At 41.8% G+C, this 20,159-nt stretch overlaps 1 protein-coding gene across 3 annotated transcripts in view; it reads right to left on the reverse strand.

The window, feature by feature from the left end:
• Window positions 1-20,123, reverse strand: part of LOC120030013 (protein phosphatase 1B-like) — a 30,958-nt gene extending 10,835 nt beyond the window's left edge. For 2 of the 3 annotated variants that reach the window (XM_038975330.1, XM_038975328.1), the window contains exons 1-2: window positions 19,791-20,123; window positions 2,846-3,337 (exon numbers count right to left, since the gene is read on the reverse strand). In XM_038975330.1, the coding sequence (XP_038831258.1) occupies window positions 2,846-3,328 (483 nt within the window). In that variant the 5' untranslated portion in view covers window positions 3,329-3,337; window positions 19,791-20,123. Of the gene's footprint in view, window positions 1-2,845; window positions 3,341-19,790 lie in introns of all 3 variants that reach the window. The other variant, XM_038975329.1, reaches the window with a different exon arrangement.
• Window positions 20,124-20,159: the final 36 nt, after the last annotated feature.

The following is a 20,159-nucleotide window of genomic DNA, read 5'->3' on the forward strand; positions in this document are numbered from 1 at the left end:
CTTTACAAATGCACTGTACTCATTTTTTGGAGAACTGGAAATATGACCTTATGAACCTTGCTTCAAAGTAATCGAGCCAAAATCCAACCATATAAACTTTGAGGGAATTATTTTATAAAGACTTCCTCATATGCCATTGAAACCAGCACTTATCTCTTGTTCTACTGGTTTTCAATTCTCTTCCAGAAACTAAAGGCACAATCATAGTCATATTAGCAACCCATCTTAATTCTTGCATCTTCAGAACTCACCTCTCTACTTTATTAACAGAGATTTTAATCTCAGTTACATGAACTGCTCACATCAGGTGAGCTTTTGAGAACAGTGTTTTCCAGCCGAATGCTTTTGGCCAAATGTTTGATTTTTTTTTTTGCATTGACTGCTTCATTACAGTAGCTGTATTTAGGCTAGGATATAAAAAAAAACTTGGGAAATAGAAATATATATTTTGTTTACACATTTAACCCTTTTTCTTTACCGGTATCGGTTACCTTCAGACGAGTCACGTGACACTTGTGGGGGTCGTGGAGCAAAACGGAGAACACCATCGTGTTTGTGAGAAGCTCCCCCTTAGGACGCTACAAACAATTTCGTTAGAAGACCAATTTTCAGATGTCTCATGGTGTGACAAACAACGCTCTAGCTCTGCCACCTTTCACCGCAGATGCGGAAGTGCGACACTGGCAGATGAGGTGGATAGAGATGCATCCAATGCGGATCTCTAGCTTAAACTAACTGATTTTGATGGGGATTGTTTGGTCATGTAACTTAGATGAACGCACCGGTGCGTCAATTGACTCTAGGGGGTTAATAACAATGTTTAACACGACTGCATTAGGGGGTTAATAACAGTGTTTAACACGACTGCATCGTCTCTGTACCCCACACACACATTTATCTGTTAAGGCCCCTCAGTCGAGCAGTGATTTTCAAACAGATACCAGGGAGGTTTTCCAATGCCTCGCAAAGAGCACCTATTGCTAGATCAATGTATTTTTAATTTTTAAAGCAGACACTGAATTTTCCTCTGAGCATGGTGAAGTTATTAATTACACTTTGGATGGTGTATCAATACACCAAGTCAGCAATTTTTTTATCTTGTATTCTTTTGAACTTATAACATGAATTGGGATATTTAAAGTACTATATAGGTAGAGAACATTGAACATAATTTTAGGGCCTAACACCCGCCGCCACATGCATTGGCGGATAAGATGTCTATTTCACCATTCCATCCTGCTAAGGAAGAGAAGCAACGCAGATGCTAGTCAGATTCTCAATTCCACAGGCACAAACATGACGAGTTGCGCAACCTCCGTAACCTCCCACACTTAAAGGGGCAGGTGAAAACGTTTGTCTAATCGGTGATATTTTCATTAAAAGACTCAGGTCACAAAAAATGAAATGAAATTTTAAAAATATGTGTAAAACATATATTATTTTAGAAACGTTACAAAGCATGCTCATCCATTTTTTTCTCTTTTGTTAGTGTCATTTTAGTCTAAAAATACTATTTTGGGTGGTAAAAAATCTGAATGGCTGGTAGACTTAAAAAAAAAAAATCTGAGACAGTGGCTGGTGGACCAGAAAAGTTCATGTTATGCCCTGATTGAACAGAACAAGGCTGTCATTGTCAATAACTACATTTTGAGAAACATACAAATATAACCTTATGTAGTCCCAAGATCCCAGATGAAGTACATTACTGTGACTGTTTCCGGGGGGGGGGGGGGGGGGCAGTGCCCCTGTGACAACAATTTCAGACCCCCTTGTAGCCCCCCTAAATGTGGAGATTATGAAATAATGTTTACATAACTAAATTTTGCTATCGTTCTTTTTTTACATCCGTTATTAGACAGTGGCAACGATGATGATTATGAACATGGTCTTTTGCCTGCTAATGCCTGCAATGCAGTGAAGAAAACGATGACAACAACAACGTCTAATGTAACTGGCCCCTCTAACATTACAACTGGCCCAAGCTAAGCCCCCCCCCCAGTTGAAATGGTCTAGAACCGCCACTGACTGTTTCCACTTAAAATTGTCAAAATCTTATTAGCCATGAGCAATTACTCAAGCAAGAACTTAGCTAGGACTGTGTGGGAGTGGTCTGAGTGGGTAGGGGAAAACTGAAAATGACCTTTCATGGGCAGAGGTTAGAAGCTCTTATTGGTATATTAACTAATTTACCGGCTGGTGATGTCACCAGGCAGGCCAAAACTCCACATTCCATCTCACCAAAACAGGCTGAAATTTCAGGCAGTATTTCAAACAGCTCTCACACTAAAGGCATTATCCTAATTTTAACAATTTCACAGTATTATTCCAACCTCAGTGTGGAAATGTATACACCGAGTGCACAAAACCGTAGGAACACCTTCCTAATATTGAGTTATATCCCCTTTGGCCCTCAGAACAGCCTCAATTGATCAGGGAATGGACTATAAAAGATGTCAAAGGCGTTCCACAGGGATGCCGGCCCATGTTGACTCCAATGCTTCCCACAGTTGTGTCAAGTTGACTGGATGTCCTTTGGGTGGTGGACCATTCTTCATACACACGGGAAACTATTGAGCATAAAAAACCAACAGCATTGCAGTTCTTGACACACACAAACCGGTGCGCCTGGCACCTACTACCATACCCCGTTCAAAGGCACTTAAATCTTTTGTCTCGCCCATTCACCATCAATAGCACGCATACACAATCCATGTCTCAATTGTCTCAAGGCTAAAAAAAATCCTTCTTTAAACCAGTCTCCTCCCCTTCATCTAGACTGACATCAATAAGGGATCATAGCTTGCATCCCTAATTTGCGTCCCTAATCTAGTGTATTATATTGTACCTGTGTAGAGAATCCAACTCGTCCATCTCGGCTCAGCACGGCCCGGGAGTCGCCACAGTTTATGAAGTAGAGGTGGAAGGGGCTTAGCAGCACACCCACCGCCGTGGAGCCGCTGCGGTCCAGCCCTTGTCGCAGGTCCGTGAAGCTGCGCATGTATTCGTCGATCTTCAGGAAGCCCGTGCGGATCCCATCCTTTACACCTTCCACTGAGCCAGTACCCGGGGTGAACTCCGCCCCCCCTGATAGGATGTGCTCCAGTAGGTGGGCGGAGCAGTAGTTGGCAACGCGAGAGCCGGCATGCCCGTCGTAGACGGCGAAGAAGGACCAGTCGGTGAGGCCGTGGGGCAGGCCCACCATGGCGGTGTGGGCATCCTCCATCTCCACCCGCCAGCCCTGCATGGAGCTCAGGCCGTAATGCAGCCCATTGCCCTCACCATGGGCCGTATGCTTCTCTGTCTTAGGCTTGTCCAGGAACGCCCCCATACCTACAAACTGCTGACAGAGAGAGGGGGAGTACAGAGAGGAGAGAAAACATACATTAAGCTACATTATCAACAGTCATATTTCAATAGGCCAATGTTCCCTTCAGGAGGTCCTGACACTTCTCTTTTAACCATGCCCATTATGTAGCAATTGTAGGCAATGCAATGCAATTCACAAGCTGCAGTATTACAGGCTCAAAACTGTGATCAAAACACTCGCATTTGCAACCCTTTGACTTTGCAGTGTGAACCCAAATGTTTTATTGGTGGCTAGGGTGCCACTGAAATGTTTTTCAGCTGGTCATGTTAGTTTTTGGTTCACTATTGTATTATTATCATCATCACGATTTGGGTATGCAGACAAGGTATTCAAAAATGATGGTTTGAAGTCTTGGTTGAATCTTCGCAATACACAATTCAGTTATGCGCTGTTTGAATAACAATTTCTAATTGCTTTCCCAAAAACCTTCCCAATTAAGATGTCGACTGCAAAGTAGGCCCTACCTGGCAAATCAAATCAAAGTTTATTTGTCACGTGCGCCGAATACAACAGGGGTACCTTACAGTGAAATGCTTACTTCCAGGCTCTAACCAATAGTGCAAAAAAGGTATTAGGTGAACAATAGGTAGGTATAGAAATAAAACAGTAAAAAGACAGGCTATATACAGTAGCGAGGCTACATACAGACACCAGTTAGTCAGGCTGATTGAGGTAGTATGTACATGCAGATATGGTTAAAGTGACTATGCATATATGATGAACAGAGAGTGGCAGTATCATAAAAAAGAGGGGGTTGGCGGGCGGTGGGACACAATGCAGATGGCCCAGTTAGCCAATGTGCGGGAGCACTGGTTGGTCGGCCCAATTGAGGTAGTATGTACATGAATGTATAGTTAAAAGTGACTATGCATATTAGAGGTCGACCAATTGTGATTTTCCAACGCCGATACCGATTATTGGAGGACCAAAAAAAGGCCGATACCGATTATTCGGACGATTTTTGAAGTGTATTTGTAATACTGAATGAACACATATTTTAACTTAATCCATCAATAAAATCAATTTAACCTCATAAATAATGAAACATGTTCAATTTGGTTTAAATAATGCAAAAACAAAGGGTTGGAGAAGAAAGTAAAAGTGCAATATGTGCCATGTAAGAAAGCTAACGTTTAAGTTCCTTGCTCAGAACATGAGAACATATGAAAGCTGGTGGTTCCTTTTAACATGAGTCTTCAATATTCCCAGGTAAGAAGTTTTAGGTTGTAGTTATTATAGGAATTATAGGACTATTTCTCGCTATACGATTTGTATTTCATATACCTTTGACTATTGGATGTTCTTATAGGCACTTTAATATTGCCAGTGTAACAGTATAGCTTCCATCCCTCTCCTCGCCGCTACCTGGGCTCGAACCAGGAACACATCTATCAAATCATAGACTTAATTATAACATAATAACACACAGAAATAGGAGCCATAGGTCATCAATATGGCCGAATCCGGAAACTATCATCTCGAAAACAAAACATTTATTCTTTCAGTGAAATACGGAACCGTTCCGTATTTTATCTAACGGGTGGCATCCATTAGTCTAAATATTCCTGTTACATTGCACAACCTTCAATGTTATGTCATAATTACGCAAAATTCTGGCAAATTAGTTCGCAACGAGCCAGGTGGCCCAAACTGTTGCATATACCATGCCTCTGCGTGCAATGAACGCAACAGAAGTGACACAATTTCACCCGGTTAATATTGCCTGCTAACCTGGATTTCTTTTAGCTAAATATGCAGGTTTAAAAATATATACTTCTGTGTATTGATTTTAAGAAAGGCATTGATGTTTATGGTTAGGTACAGTCGTGCAACGATTGTGCTTTTTTCACAAATGCGCTTTTGTTAAATCATCCCGTTTGGCGAAGTTGGCTGTCTTTGTTAGGAAGAAATAGTCTTCACACAGTTCGCAACGAACCAGGCGGCCCAAACTGCTGACTCTGTTGCAAGAGAAGTGACAAAGAAATTCATGTTAGCAGGCAATATTACTTAAATATGCAGGTTTAAAAATATATACTTGTGTATTGATTTTAAGAAAGGCATTGATGTTTAGGTATCTTTTTCACGAATGCGCACCGATTATATGCAACGCAGGACACGCTAGATAAACTAGTAATATCGTCAACCATGTGTAGTTAACTAGTGATTATGATTGATTGTTTAATAAGATAAGTTTAATGCTAGCTAGCAACTTACCGTGGCTTCTTACTGCATTCACGTAACAGACAGGCTCCTCGTGGAGTGCAATGAGAGGCAGGTGGTTAGAGCGTTGGGACTAGTTGACCGTAAGGTTGCAAGATTGAATCCCCGAGCTGACAAGGTAAAAATCTGTCGTTCTGCCCCTGAACAAGGCAGTTAACCCACCGTTCCTAGGCCATCATTGAAAATAAGAATGTGTTCTTAACTGACTTGCCTAGTTAAATAAAGGTGGGGGAAAAAAGCCAAATCGGTGTCCAAAAATACAGATTTCCGATTGTTATGAAAACTTGAAATCGGCCCTAATTAATCGGCCATTCTGATTAATCGGTCGACCTCTAATGCATATATGATAAACAGAGAGTAGCAGCAGCGTGAAAAGAGGGTTTGGGGGGGGGGGGGCACACAAATACCGGGGATGTCGGTCCTGTGGGGTGTTTGGAGAATGTCTTGCGCGTCGTCTTTGTTGTAGAAAAAATCTTTGTCTAATCCGAGGTGAGTGATCGCTGTCCTGATATCCAGAAGCTCTTTTCTGACGTAAGATACGGTTGCAGAAACATCATGTACAAAATAAGTTACAAATAACACGAGAAAAAAAACACATAATAGCACAATTGGTTGGGCGCCCGTAAGACTGCTGCCACTTCTTCCGGTGCCATTTTATCCCCCAGAATGATATCATGATCATTTGTATCAAATCACAGGGCATTCTGCCATTACATGTAGCCTACATCATACAAAAATACCTCTAGCCTAACAACATTCTCCTGGTAGGAGAATTGAAATTGAAATGAACAATTGAATAAAAGGGCAAATACACACTCCCCCAAAAATGTGTTTGATTGTTCCGAGCCCTCAAGAGTGGTCATCAGAAAGTTGGATGCCAACTGCCGATTACCCCAAAAGAAAAATATGTGGGGCTAGCTAGTCAACACTGGAGTTGCTTACCAAAAGCTCTTACAGAAAGCTCTTACAGACTTACCCAGATAGACTCACAGCTGTAATCGCTGCCAAAGATGCTTCTACAAAGTATTGACTCAGGGGTGTGCATACTTATGTAAATTAGATAAGCATTTTCTTTAAAAAAATATATACGAAATACAAGTTTTCACTTTGTCATTATTGGGTATTGTGTATAGGGGCGAGATAAAGAAATCTATTTAATCCATTTTAAAAATTCAGGCTGTAACAACAAAATGTGTGGGGTATGAACACTTTCTGAAGGCACTGTATTGAATTAATTTGATTAAATCAAATTTTTGTTTTAGCACGAAATTCCAAATGCCTGTATCACATGAAAAAAAAAAATGTTTTTCATGGACCATATGTATTTTTTGACTCCTCATTCGCTCGTCCTGTGCTGTGTGTACTTTCCCATTCTCACACACACCAAGCCACTTCCCCTGCCACTCACAACAGAGATAAAAGATCACTTCTTCTTCTCTGGAAAGCCATTTCATCTCGGACCAAACCTCAAATGCAAATACCAACAGAATAGGTCATATGGACAATGAGATATTATTTTACTGTAATAGATGAGAATGTTAACGCAGAGCAGACCCTACTAACGCTGGAGTATCCATGAACATTGATTCTGGAAAAGCGCGGCAGTGCAGTGCCACGTATCGCCAGCAGGATTATAGCCATAGACTTATTTGCTAGCTTTCTACTTTGTGTGTTATACATTTGCAATGAATATAAAAATATGCATTTATTGATTTCACCATCTAAGCCAAGTGGACAGGCTAGCATGCTGTTCAAATTTCAAACAGCTAGAGTCAGACAGGAGGGTGTGCTCATAACAGTTCAACTGTTTTGCCTTGTTAGCTAGCAAATAGATCCAAGTTGGCTCGACTTGAAATAAAGATTAGTTGACTAATCACTAGAACATGGGCTTGTGCTTGTTTATGAGATGTTTGTTAATTCTCTAAACGCCTACTATAAGAAGGTGGTCATTATTAGTGAATTATGCATGGTTCTGGTTAAATTTGTAACAAAAAAGGGGCATTTTCATAGAGACTTGAAAGCCAGATCAGTGATTTAAAAAAAAGCAGATAAACCCATTTTGATACAATTATTAGTGGGTCTTATGGTTGTGGAAGGCCTATATGTAGCCTAGGTATAATTACACAAGCCCTGAATTCATTAGATTATTGCTGACTGCTTGAAAATGCAGTCTATTGACCTTTGAAAATTGTGCAACAAAGCTCATAGAGAAAAATAAAACTAAGATATTAAGTTAAAAATAACAAAAAGATTTATATGCCATATCGACCAGCCCTAAATCGCGCGAGTGCGCACACAAACTCGGCACGACAGGCATGTGCCCAAAAAAGGTTGGTAGGCACAAAGAATGACTCCCCAGCTGGCCTCGGAAGAATGAGAGAGTGTGTGTGTGTGTGTGTGTGTGAGCCAGTGGGGAGCACACAAGCCATGATGCTCTGTAAAAACACAGTCTATTAATAGTGTGTGGTTTGAGTTTCAGGCTCAATGTGGGGAAGACACCCCATTCATACCTCTACTAGCCCCCATCACTCCCTCTATCCCTCAACTATCCCCCTATTCCCCATCACTCCCTCAACTATCCCACTACTAGCTAGAGGTCAACCGATTAATCGGAATGGCCGATTAATTAGGGCCGATTTCAATTTTTGGGGGCGCCGATTTGCCGTTTAAAAAAAAAAGATATATATATATACACACCTTTATTTAACTAGGCAAGTCAGTTAAGAACACATTCTTATTTTCAATGACGGCCTAGGGACGGTGGATTAACTGCCTTGTTCAGGGGCAGAACGACAGATTTTCACATTGTCAGCTCGGGGGATCCAATCTTGCAACCTTACAGTAAACTAGTCCAACGCAATAACGACCTGCCTCTCTCTCGTTACACTCCACAAGAAGACTGCCTGTTACGCAAATGCAGTAAGCCAAGGTAAGTTGCTAGCTAGCATTAAACTTATCTTATAAAAAACAATCAATCACAACCACTTGTTAACTACACAAGGTTGATGATATTACTAGATATTATCTAGCTTGTCCTGCGTTGCATATAATCTGACTAAGCATACAAGCAAGTATCTAAGTATCTGACTGAGCAGTGGTAGGCAGAAGCAGGCGCGTAAACATTCATTCAAACAGCACTTTCGTGCATTTTGCCAGCAGCTCTTCGTTGTGCGTCAAGCATTGCGCTGTTTATGACTTCAAGCCTATCAACTCCCGAGATTAGGCTGGTGTAACCGATGTGAAATGGCTAGCTAGTTAGCACGCGCTAATAGCGTTTCAAACGTCACTCGCTCTGAGCCTTCTAGTAGTTGTTCCCCTTGCTCTGCATGGGTAACGCTGCTTCGATGGTGGCCGTTGTCGTTGTGTTGCTGGTTCGAGCCCAGGGAGGAGCGAGGAGAGGGACGGAAGCTATACTGTTACACTTGCAATACTAAAGTGCCTATCAGAACATCCAATAATCAAAGGTTAATGAAATACAAATGGTATAGAGGGAAATAGTCCTATAACTACAACCTAAAACTTCTTACCTGGGAATATTGAAGACTCATGTTAAAAGGAACCACCAGCTTTCATATGTTCTCATGTTCTGAGCAAGGAACTTAAACGTTAGCTTTCTTACACAGCACATATTGCACTTTTACTTTCTTCTCCAACACTTTGTTTTTGCATTATTTAAACCAAATTGAACATGTTTCATTATTTACTTGAGGCTAAATTGATTTTATTGATGTATTATATTAAGTTAAAATAAGTGTTCATTCAGTATTGTTGTAATTGTCACTATTACAAATTTTAATTTTTTTTTAAAAAATTACTTTTTTTTTTTTTTAAGAATTGGCCGATTAATCGGTATCGGCTTTTTTGGTCCTCCAATAAATCGGTATCAGTATCGGCGTTGAAAAATCATAATCGGTCGACCTCTACTACTAGCCCCCTATTCCCCATCACTCCCTCAACTATCCCCCTATCCCGCTACTAGCCCCCTATCACTCCCTCTCAGCCTCTACAATCCCCCTAACACTACATTGGTTACTGTACCCCCCATCACTCCCTCTAAGACTAGGCTACCCCTTCATCCCTATACTCAGTCGATATCCACCTAATAAAGAATTCCAACTACGCCCACAAATTGGATAAAAACATTATTTCCAATTGAGCCCCATTTAAAAAGGAGCCAACTTTGACGTACATTTTTTGTTATACAGAAACAACAAAACATGCCGAAAAGCTGATGTGTTGTTCAATGAACAGTTAAAAGTTTGGACACACCTACTCATTCAAGGGTTTCGAAAATATATATATATATATTCATGGGTATTATTTCATAGTTTTGATGTCTGCACTACTATTCTACAATGAATAGTAAAAATAAAGAAAAACCCTTGAATGAGTAGGCGTGTCCAAACTTGAGTGGTACTGTACATGTAGCCAGGTCAAAAATCCTGACTTCTGGTTCACAATGCTCCCAGGTAGGGAAATAGAGCCCGTGAGAAGAGCCCTGTGGCTTCAGGCTATTAGGCGTGGGAAAGTGGGAACACGGTGTCTAAGTAGGCGACACGTAGCTATGTGTGTGGAAAACATTTCATCACATGTAAGACATTTAACTTGTTTAGCACAGTCCGTTTGTAACACCACTCTCTACTTGTAGCTGTACAGTCTGTTTGTTCGTGTTGTTGGTAGCTAGCTAGCATTCACTCAATTGGCTGCTAGCCAATGGGGTAACCTAGGAAACCACAGGTTGTTTTCCCCACAGGCAGGCAGCGATATTCTATCTAATACCGACTGGGTCTATATCAATGTGTGTGTGTGTGTTTGTACAGAACGTCTGTCATGTTAGGCAGTACAACTCTAAAATAAAACAAACTCACTACTGTTGCCTAGCAACCAAACATGCAGTCTAGGCTTCATTCAGCTACCTCACACACTATCTCAAAAAAATGGGAGCAGTGTGTGTGTGTGTGTGTGTGTGTGTGTGTGTGTGTGTGTGTGTGTGTGTGTGTGTGCGCGTGCGTTAGAGAGGAGGAACTAGTTACATTGCCCAGCCTGAAACGGCAGGGAATCACAAAGCTCCAGCTTCCTTCTTAGTATCCCCTTTATTCTCTTGTGGCATTTGGATGGACTGCCACACACACACACACACACACAAAAAGTGACATAGGTGTTATTGCAACACATACATCCCAGCTTAGGGACGAAACCACAGACTCTCGACCACTCAACCCTCGAAACTGATGTCGCCCAACTTAAAACCACAAGCCGAAACCAGGTCTCAGATCTCCCACAGCCACACATGGTTGTCAAGAACCACTGGCTCTGCAGAGGGAAGTGGAGGCCAGTGATTACATAACTCTAATGAGCGCAGAGTATAGCTCTGTGGTCACACACATACGTCACTTTTCCAACTGTTCACAGATCCATTTAGAGTATTCCATTAGGCTTGCGAGAAAGGAATTTCTCTGTACTTGTGCACGTGACATTACAACCTATTTGAATTCAATAATTTTTTGACAGAACCCCTTTTGACTTGATCAAAACCTTCCATAAATATTTCCCCATTGTATAAGTGCTCAGAAAGTGACTTTTTGCATACCCCACCATGAGACAGTCATGTCTTCATCACTGGAAAAGATAAACAGTTGAGATTGTTATTTAAAAGTTTACAAACAGGGTTGTCATTTGATAATTTCTGGAGATTGCTCTTTCTGATATTTCTTAAACCATTTTTGGGGATTTGTGTGTATTGGTAGGTATATAGTGCACTGTTGGCGCTAGAAACATAAGCATTTCGCTGCACCTGCGATAACATGTGCTAATTACACTACATGACCAAAAGTATGTGGACACCTGCTTGTCGAACATCTCATTCCAAAATTATGGGTATTAATCTGGAGTTGGTCCCCCCGTTTGCTGCTATAACAGCCTCCACTCTTCTGGGAAGGCTTTCCACTAGATGTCGGAACATTGCTGCGGGGACCTGCTTCCATTCAAACACAAGAGCATTAGTGAGGTCGGGCGCTGATGTTGGGCTATTAGGCCTGGCTCGCAAATGGCATTCTGATTCATCCCAAAGGTGTTCGATGGGGTTGAGGTCAGGGCTCTGTGCAGGCCAGTCAAGTTCTTCCACACCGTTCTCGACAAACCATTTCCGTATTGAGCTTGCTTTGTGCACAGGGGCATTGTCATGCTGAAACCCAAACTGTTGCAAAAGTTTGAAGCACAGATTAATCTAGAATGTCATTGTATGCTGTAGCATTAAGATTGCCCTTCACTGGAACTAAGGGGCCTAGCCCGAACCATGAAAAACAGCCCCAGACCATTATTCCTCCTCCACCAAACTTTACAGTTGGAACTATGCATTGCGGCAGGTAGCGTTCTCCTGGCATCCGCCAAACCCAGATTCGTCCATCGGACTACCTGATGGTGAAGCGTGATTCATCACTTCAGAGAAAGCGTTCCCACTGCTCCAGAGTCCAATGGCGGCGAGCTTTACACCACCCCAGCCGACACATGACATTGCGCATGGTGATCTTAGGCTTGTGTTTCCATCGTTTCCATCCTTCCTGTTTGGCCCTGTCCGGGGGTATCATCGGATGGGGCCACAGTGTCTCCTGACCCCTCCTGTCTCAGCCTCCAGTATTTATGCTGCAGTAGTTTATGTGTCGGGGGGCTAGGGTCAGTTGGTTATACCTGGAGTACTTCTCCTGTCTTATCCAGTGTCCTGTGTGAATTTAAGTATGCTCTCTCTAATTCTCTCGTTCTCTCTTTCGGAGAACCTGAGCCCTAGGACCATATGTCACGGCAAACCGGGCATGATGACTCCTTGCTCTCCCCAGTCCACCTGGCCTTGCTGCTATTCCAGTTTCAACTGTTCTGCCTGCGGTTATGGAACCCCTACCTGTCCCAGACATGCTGTTTTCAACTCTTAATGATCGGCTATGAAACGCCAACTGACATTTATTCCTGATTATTATTTGACCATGCTTGTCATTTATGAACATTTTGAAAATCTTGGCTCTCTCTAATTCTCTCCTTCTCTCTTTCTTTCTCTCTCTCGGAGGACCTGAGCCCTAGGACCATACGTCAGGACTACCGGGCATGATGACTCCTTGCTGTCCCCAGTCCACCTGGCCTTGCTGCTGTCCCAGTTTCAACTGTTCTGCCTGCGGTTATGGAACCCCTACCTGTCCCAGACATGCTGTTTTCAACTCTTAATGATCGGCTATGAAACGCCAACTGACATTTATTCCTGATTATTATTTGACCATGCTTGTCACTTATGAACATTTTGAACATCTTGGCATAGTTCTGTTATAATCTCCACCCGGCACAGCCAGAAGAGGACTGGCCACCCCTCATAGCCTGGTTCCTCTCTAGGTTTCTTCCTAGGTTTTGGCCTTTCTAGGGAGTTTTTCCTAGCCACCGTGCTTCTACACCTGCATTGCTTGCTGTTTGGGGTTTTAGGCTGGGTTTCTGTACAGCACTTCGAGATATTAGCTGATGTACGAAGGGCTATATAAAATAAACTTGATTTGATTTGTGTTCTTTGGCGGTTCTTATGCTGACGTTGCTTCCAGAGGCAGTTTGAAACTTGGTAGTGGGTGTTAGAACCGAGGACAGGCGATTTTTATGAGCTACGCGCTTCAGCACTCACCGGTCCCATTCTGTGAGCTTGTGCGGCCTACCACTTCGTGGCCGAGACGTTTTTGCTTCTAGACGTTTCCACTTCAAAATAACAGCACTTACAGTTGACCGGGGCAGCTCTAGCAGTGGAGACATTTGATTAACTAACTTGTTGGAAAGGTGCCAGTCCATTCAGATCTACATCCCAGCACACCTGACATAGCTAACAGAGATCTTGATGAATTGATTAGTTTAAAATCACGCCTGTTAGTGCTGGGCTGGAACTAAAGCCTGCTGGAACTGTAGCTCTCCAGGACCAGGGGAGGAAACAAGTATTGTTACCTGTCCAATAATAAATACAAAGTCTTATTCCAAAATATTTTTTGTGCGGATGTAACCGGTATGAAATGACTAGCTAGTAAGCGGTGCGCGCGAGTAGCATTTAAATCTGTGACGTCACCCGCTCTGAAAACTTGAAGTAGTTGTTTCCTTTGCTATGCAAGGGCCACGGGTTTTGTGGAGCAATAGGTAACGATGCGTCGTGGGTGACTATTGGGGCAAGGAGAGGGACAGAAGCAAGCCTGTCACACCATCTGAACACGACCCTGTACTGAACCTCAGCCTCGCACTCCACTTCCCTCATAGTGATGGGAGAAAGAAATCTAGTTTTAACTGCATCAACTGTCATATCTTGTTCTCCATCTTTTTAAAATAGGGAGACAATTTGTTTTTAGCACTTTTTTTCCATGACTGATCAAAACTATTTTTCTCATGGCTCCCTCATCCATCAGCAGCAGAGATATCTTTGGAACATCGAATCGCAACACATACACTGAACAAAAATAGAAAACGCAACATGTAGTGTTGGTCCCATGTTTCATGAGCTGAAACATAAGATCCAGAAGTGTTCCATATGCACAAAAAGCTTATTTTGCTCAAATTCGTTTACATCCCTGTGAGCATTTCTCCTCTGCCAAGATAATCCTAAATAACCTGACAGGTGTGGCATATCAAGAAACTGATTAAGTTTATGGTACAGAAATTAACATAAAATTCTCTGACAACACCTCTGGTGGACATTCCTGCAGTCAGCATGCCAAATGCCCGCTCCCTCAACTTGAGACATCTGTGGCATTATGTTGTGACACAACTGCACATTTTGGTGACCTTTTATTGTCACCAGCACAAGGCGCACCTGTGTAATGATCACGCGGTTTAGAGAATTTGGCAGTACGTCCAACCGGCCTCACAGCCGCAGACCACGTGTCACCACGCCAGCCCAGGGCCTCCACATCAAATCTAATTTTATTGGCCACATATTTAGCAGATGTTACTGCGGGTGTAGCGAAACGCATCCAGCTTCTTCCCCTGCGGGATCAGTGGGAAAATGCTCACCTTCGATGGCCACAGAGATGCCATGACGAAAACCTGAGGCCCATTGTCGTGCCATTCATCCACCACCATCACCTCATGTTTCAGCATGATAATGCACAAACATGTCACAAGGATCTGTACACAACTCCTGGAATGTGAAAATGTCCCAGTTCTTCCATGGCCTGCATACTCACCAGACATGTCACACATTGAGAATGTTTGGGATGCTCTGGATTGACATGTACGACAGCATGTCCCAGTTCCTGCCAATATCCAGCAACTTTGCACAGCCATTGAAGAGTGGGACGATATTCTACAGGCCACAATCAACAGCCTGATCAACTCTATACACATGAGATGTGTCACGTTGCATGAGGCAAACAGTGGTCACACAAGACACTGACTGGTTTTCTGATCCACGCCCATACTTCGTGGTATTCTATGACCAACAGATGCATATCTGTATTCCCAGTCATGTGAAATCCATAGATTGAGCATATTGGGCATATTGAATTAATTTAAAATGACTGATTTCCTTATATGAACTGTAACTCAGTATAAAATCTTAGAAATGTTGCATGTTGTGTTTAGTTTTGTTCAGTGTAAAATCGTGAGAATCGCAATAGATGTAAAAACAAAATGCACTAAAGTATCATGATCATATCATGAGGTCCCTGGCAATTCACAGCCCTACTCTCTCGGTCCGTCTTCTAACTACGAGTGATTCCTCATGAAACCCAGACAACAAAATACCATGATCAAGGGGACTTTCACAAAACGTAATCCATACAATAGTCCTTTGGAGGAAGGATTGTTGACATATTTTGACATTTGTACAGTGCTCTCCACTAATATTGGCACCCTTGGTAAATACAGTTGAAGTCGGAAGTATACATACACCTTAGGCAAATACATTTAAACTCAGTTTTTCACAATTTCTGACATCTAATCCTAGTAAAAATGCCCTGTCTTAGGTCAGATAGGATCACCACTTTATTTGAAGAATGTGAAATGTCAGAATAATAGTGATTTATTTCAGCTTTACTGACCCAGTGGGTCAGAAGTTTACATACACTCAATTAGTATTTGGTAGCATTGCCTTTAAATTGTTTAACTTGTCAAATGTTTCTGGCAGCCTTCCACAAGCTTCCCACAATAAGTTGGGTGAATTTTGGCCCATTCCTCCTGACAGAGCTGGAGTAACTTAGTCAGGTTGAAGGCCTCCTTGCTCGCACACGCTTTTTCAGTTCTGCCCACACATTTTCTATAGGATTGAGGTTAGGGATTTGTGATGGCCACTCCAACACCTTGACTTTGTTGTCCTTAAGCCCTTTTGCCACAACTTTGGAAGTATGCTTGGGGTCATTGTCCATTTGGAAGACCCATTTGTGACCAAGCTTTAACTTCCTGCCTGATGTCTTGAGACGTTGCTTCAACATATCCACATAATTTTCCTCCCTCAATGATGCCATATATTTTGTGAAGTGCACCAGTCCCTCCTGCAGCAAAGCACCCCTACATGATGCTGCCACCCCCGTGCTTCACGGTTGGGATGGAGTTCTTCGGCATGCAAGCCTCCCCCTTTTTCCTCCAAACATAACGATGGTCATTGTGGCCAAACTGTTAGATTTTTCTTTCATCAGACCATAGGACATTTCTCCAAAAAGTACGATCTTTGTCCCCGTGTGCAGTTGCAAACCGTAGTCAGGCTTTTTTATGGCGGTTTTGGAGCAGTGGCTTCTTCCTTGTGAAGCGGCCTTTCAGGTTATGTCGATATAGGACTCGTTTTACTGTGGATATAGATACTATTGTACCCGTTTTCCTCCAGCATCTTCACAAGGTCCTTTGCTGTTGTACTGGGATTGATTTGCACTTTTCGCAGCAAAGTACGTTCATCTCTAGGAAACAGAACGCATCTCCTTCCTGAGCGGTATGACGGCTGCGTGGTCCCATGGTGTTCATACTATTGTTTGTACAGATCAACGTGGTACCTTCAGGCATTTGGAAATTGCTCCCAAAGATGAACCAGACTTGTGGAGGTCTACAATTTTTTTTCTGTGGCCTTGGCTGATTTCTTTTGAATTTCCCATGATGTCAAACAAAGAGGCACATAGTTTGAAGGTAGGCCTTGAAATACATCCACAGGTACACCTACAATTGACACAAATGATGTCAATTAGCCTATCAGAAGCTTCTAAAGCCATGACATCATTTTCTGGAATTTTCCAAGCTGTTTAAAAGGCAGTGTCAACTTAGTGTATGTAAACTTCTGACCCACTGGAATTGTGATACAGTGAATTATAAGTGATATAACCCTGTCTGTAACAATTGTTGGAAAACATTACTTGTGTCATGCACAAAGTAGATGTCCTAACCGACTTGCCAAACTATAGTTTGTTAACAAGAAATTTGTGAAGTGGTTAAAAAGTGAGTTTTATTGACCCCAACCTAAGTGCATGTAAACTTCAGACTTCAACTGTATGAGCAAACCAGGCTGTAATTTATATATATATATATATAAAAAATTACAGCCTGGTTTGCTCATACAGTTGAAGTCTGAATATATATATAATACAAATCTTTGTTCGTCCTCTTGATCTTTCATAAAAAATATTCACAAAAATCTAACTTTCAATTAAAGTAAAATAATTTAAACAAATAAATTAACATTAAACAAATATTTCTCAAATATATGTGCGCCACAATTATTGGCATCCCTTCATTCAATACTTTGTGCAACCTGCCTTTGCCAAGATAACTCAGAGCTGTTTTCTCCTGTAATGGGTAAGGAGGTTGGACTACGATGAGACTATTCCTCCATAGAGAATCTCTCCAGATTCCGAGGTCCACGCTTGTGAACTCTCCTCTTCAGCTCATCCCACAGGTTTTCTATGGGGTTTAGGTCAGGGGACTGGGATGGCAAAACCTTGATTCGGTGGTCAGTGAACCATTTTTATGTTTATGTTGAGGTGTGCTTTGGTTCGTTGTCCTGCTGGAAGATCCAACCAAAGCCCAGTTAAAGCTTCTTAGCAGAGGCAGTCAGGTTTTGATTTAATATTTGCTGGTACTTGGAGTCCATGATATTATGTATCCTAACAAGTTTTCCAGGTCCTTTGGAAGAAAAACAGGCCCACAGCAAAGATAAACCACCATACTTCAGTGGGGATGAGGGTACTTTTCTGCATGGATATCTTTCTGTCTATGCCAAACCCACTACTGTGTTTGTTTCCAAAATGCTAAATTTTGGTCTCATCTGACCATAGAACCGGTCCCATTGAAAGTTCCAGTAACGTTCGGCAAACTGTAGGCGCTTGAGTGTTGTTTGATGACAGCCCAGGCTTTTTTATGGCAACCCTCCCAAACAACTTGTGGTTACGCAGGTGGCGTCTGATCGTAGTTTTGGAGACTTTCTGACCCCAAGACCCATCTAACATCTGCAATTCTCCAGCTGTGATCCTTGGAGATTTTCTGGCCACTAACTATCCTCCTCACTGTGCGTGGGGTCAATATAGACACACATCCTCTTCCAGGCTGATTGTTAACATCTCCAGGTGCTTTAAACTTCTTAATTATTGCCCTGATAGTGGAAATGGGCATTTTCAAATGTTGAGCTATTTTTTCCATAGCCATTTCCTGATTTGTGCAACTCAACAACCTTTTGTCGCACATCATTACTGTCTTCTCGGGTCTTTCCCATAGTGATGGATGAACTTGGCCTGTATGTCACCTTATATTTATACCCCAGTGAAACAGGAAGTCATGGCATACCACTTAAGTATTCCTAATCCCTCAGGTGACCTTAAAAATGTAAAATATGAATGGGAATATACTTCAGTTAGAGTTTACTCATAAGAATTTCTAGGGGTGTCAGTAATTGTGGCACACATGTTTGAGAAAAATATTTATTTCACATTTTTAAAAAATCTATAATTTTACTTCAATTAAAAAGTTAGATTTTTTGTGAATATTTTGAATGAAAGAGGATAAACAGCAAATAATTTTTTTTAACAGCCTGTTTTGCTCATATTTACCGAGGGTGCCAATATAAGGAGGGCACTGTATCTAAAAGCATAATTGAGAAAAAATTAATCAAAGTTGGCCTTACCCAGGCCTCCTTTAAGACTCCATGTTTCATCTATAGATGCTACAAAGCAAAAATTGCTGTCATATTAAGCTTGTCTGCTTGCTCTGTAGTATGAGTAGTATTTTAATGTCAATAAAAAAAAATATGTACATTATGAATATTGATCAAATTAAACATTAATATTCTAAATAATAAATATACCTATCAGTCTTCTAGTAGTAATAAAGATAGGGGATGTGTAAATGACAAGGTTCTGTCTAAGTTAACATCATAGCACCTAGTGTCACTACTCTCTGTGTGTGTGTGCTCCACGTCATGTAACCATGATTGTGTTCCGACCTCAGTACAGCTCAGTGTAAACAAGCATGTATACCGGTAGGGTCAGTATCTTCTGGCAAGGTGAATGGGACAACATCAGGAGTCTTTTGGTTTGACTCCCTGCGTTGGGCATCGTTCTGGTGTGTGGCGACGGAAAATAACCCTACAACAATATAGCCGGATACTAGGACCCCTGGGGGTACTTAGCCTAGCCACAGGGAGTACTTAAGACTCATGAGACAATATGCTTACTACGGGTAAAAAGAACATGAGGGGATACTTCGGGTAGAGCAGAATTCAGTTGGTGGTAAATTTACAGTAAACGAAAAAGGTTAGGAACCACTGGATTATATAATTAACTGTGCTAATATTACGATTGATTAGATTATTTCTGGCACGAGCGGATGTTTGTTGGTTGCGTTAAAACTGACAACAAACCTAACGCCACATTTAGCTAGATAGCTGACGTTAGAAAGGTGTCACCTAAAAAAAATAAGCGGCTATCTATTTAGCTAAATAGTTGGCAAAATAATGACATTTCCCTGCCCACGCACAGTATTTGAAAACAAGTGATGTACCTTTTAGACGACGTTGACAGTCAAAAGCATGTAACTAACGTTAAACGTTAGCTGCTATTCAAAATAACGTCACACAAATTCATGTTCATGCGAGAATCAATCACTGGTGACGATAACGTCAGCTACAGTTGTAAGCTAGTTAAATGCGAATAGGCCATGCTAGGCTAACGTTAGCAAGCTAGCCAACACAACGATTGCCCCCTAGCTAAACCTCTTCATTTATACTTACGTTTCCAACTGTAAAACGAATGTAGATATTTTTTAGGTCCCTGAGTAGTGGGTATCGTCGTGGTGATATATTGTTTTGTTTCCTTACTTGACAAAACAAAATATGCGAGTTTGGCCTCAGATGAGCGGCGATAATTCCTTTCTCGGCGGTTCCCTGCTTGGATGGCGTAGGTTTTTACGCATGTTTGACACCAAATAGGTTTCTCACATCAAAAGAAAATAAACTGTTCAGTACGTTTCTACACAAATATGGACAGTAAGAATTGGTTATAATAGACAACACAGGCGAATCTCGCACTTTCGTCCTTTGGGTGCTGAACAAGAGGAGGTGCTATTTTTGGTACTTGTTCGGTGATTGGTCAAGAAATAT

Source organism: Salvelinus namaycush, chromosome 35, assembly GCF_016432855.1.
Source record: "Salvelinus namaycush isolate Seneca chromosome 35, SaNama_1.0, whole genome shotgun sequence".
Taxonomy (NCBI): domain Eukaryota; kingdom Metazoa; phylum Chordata; class Actinopteri; order Salmoniformes; family Salmonidae; genus Salvelinus; species Salvelinus namaycush.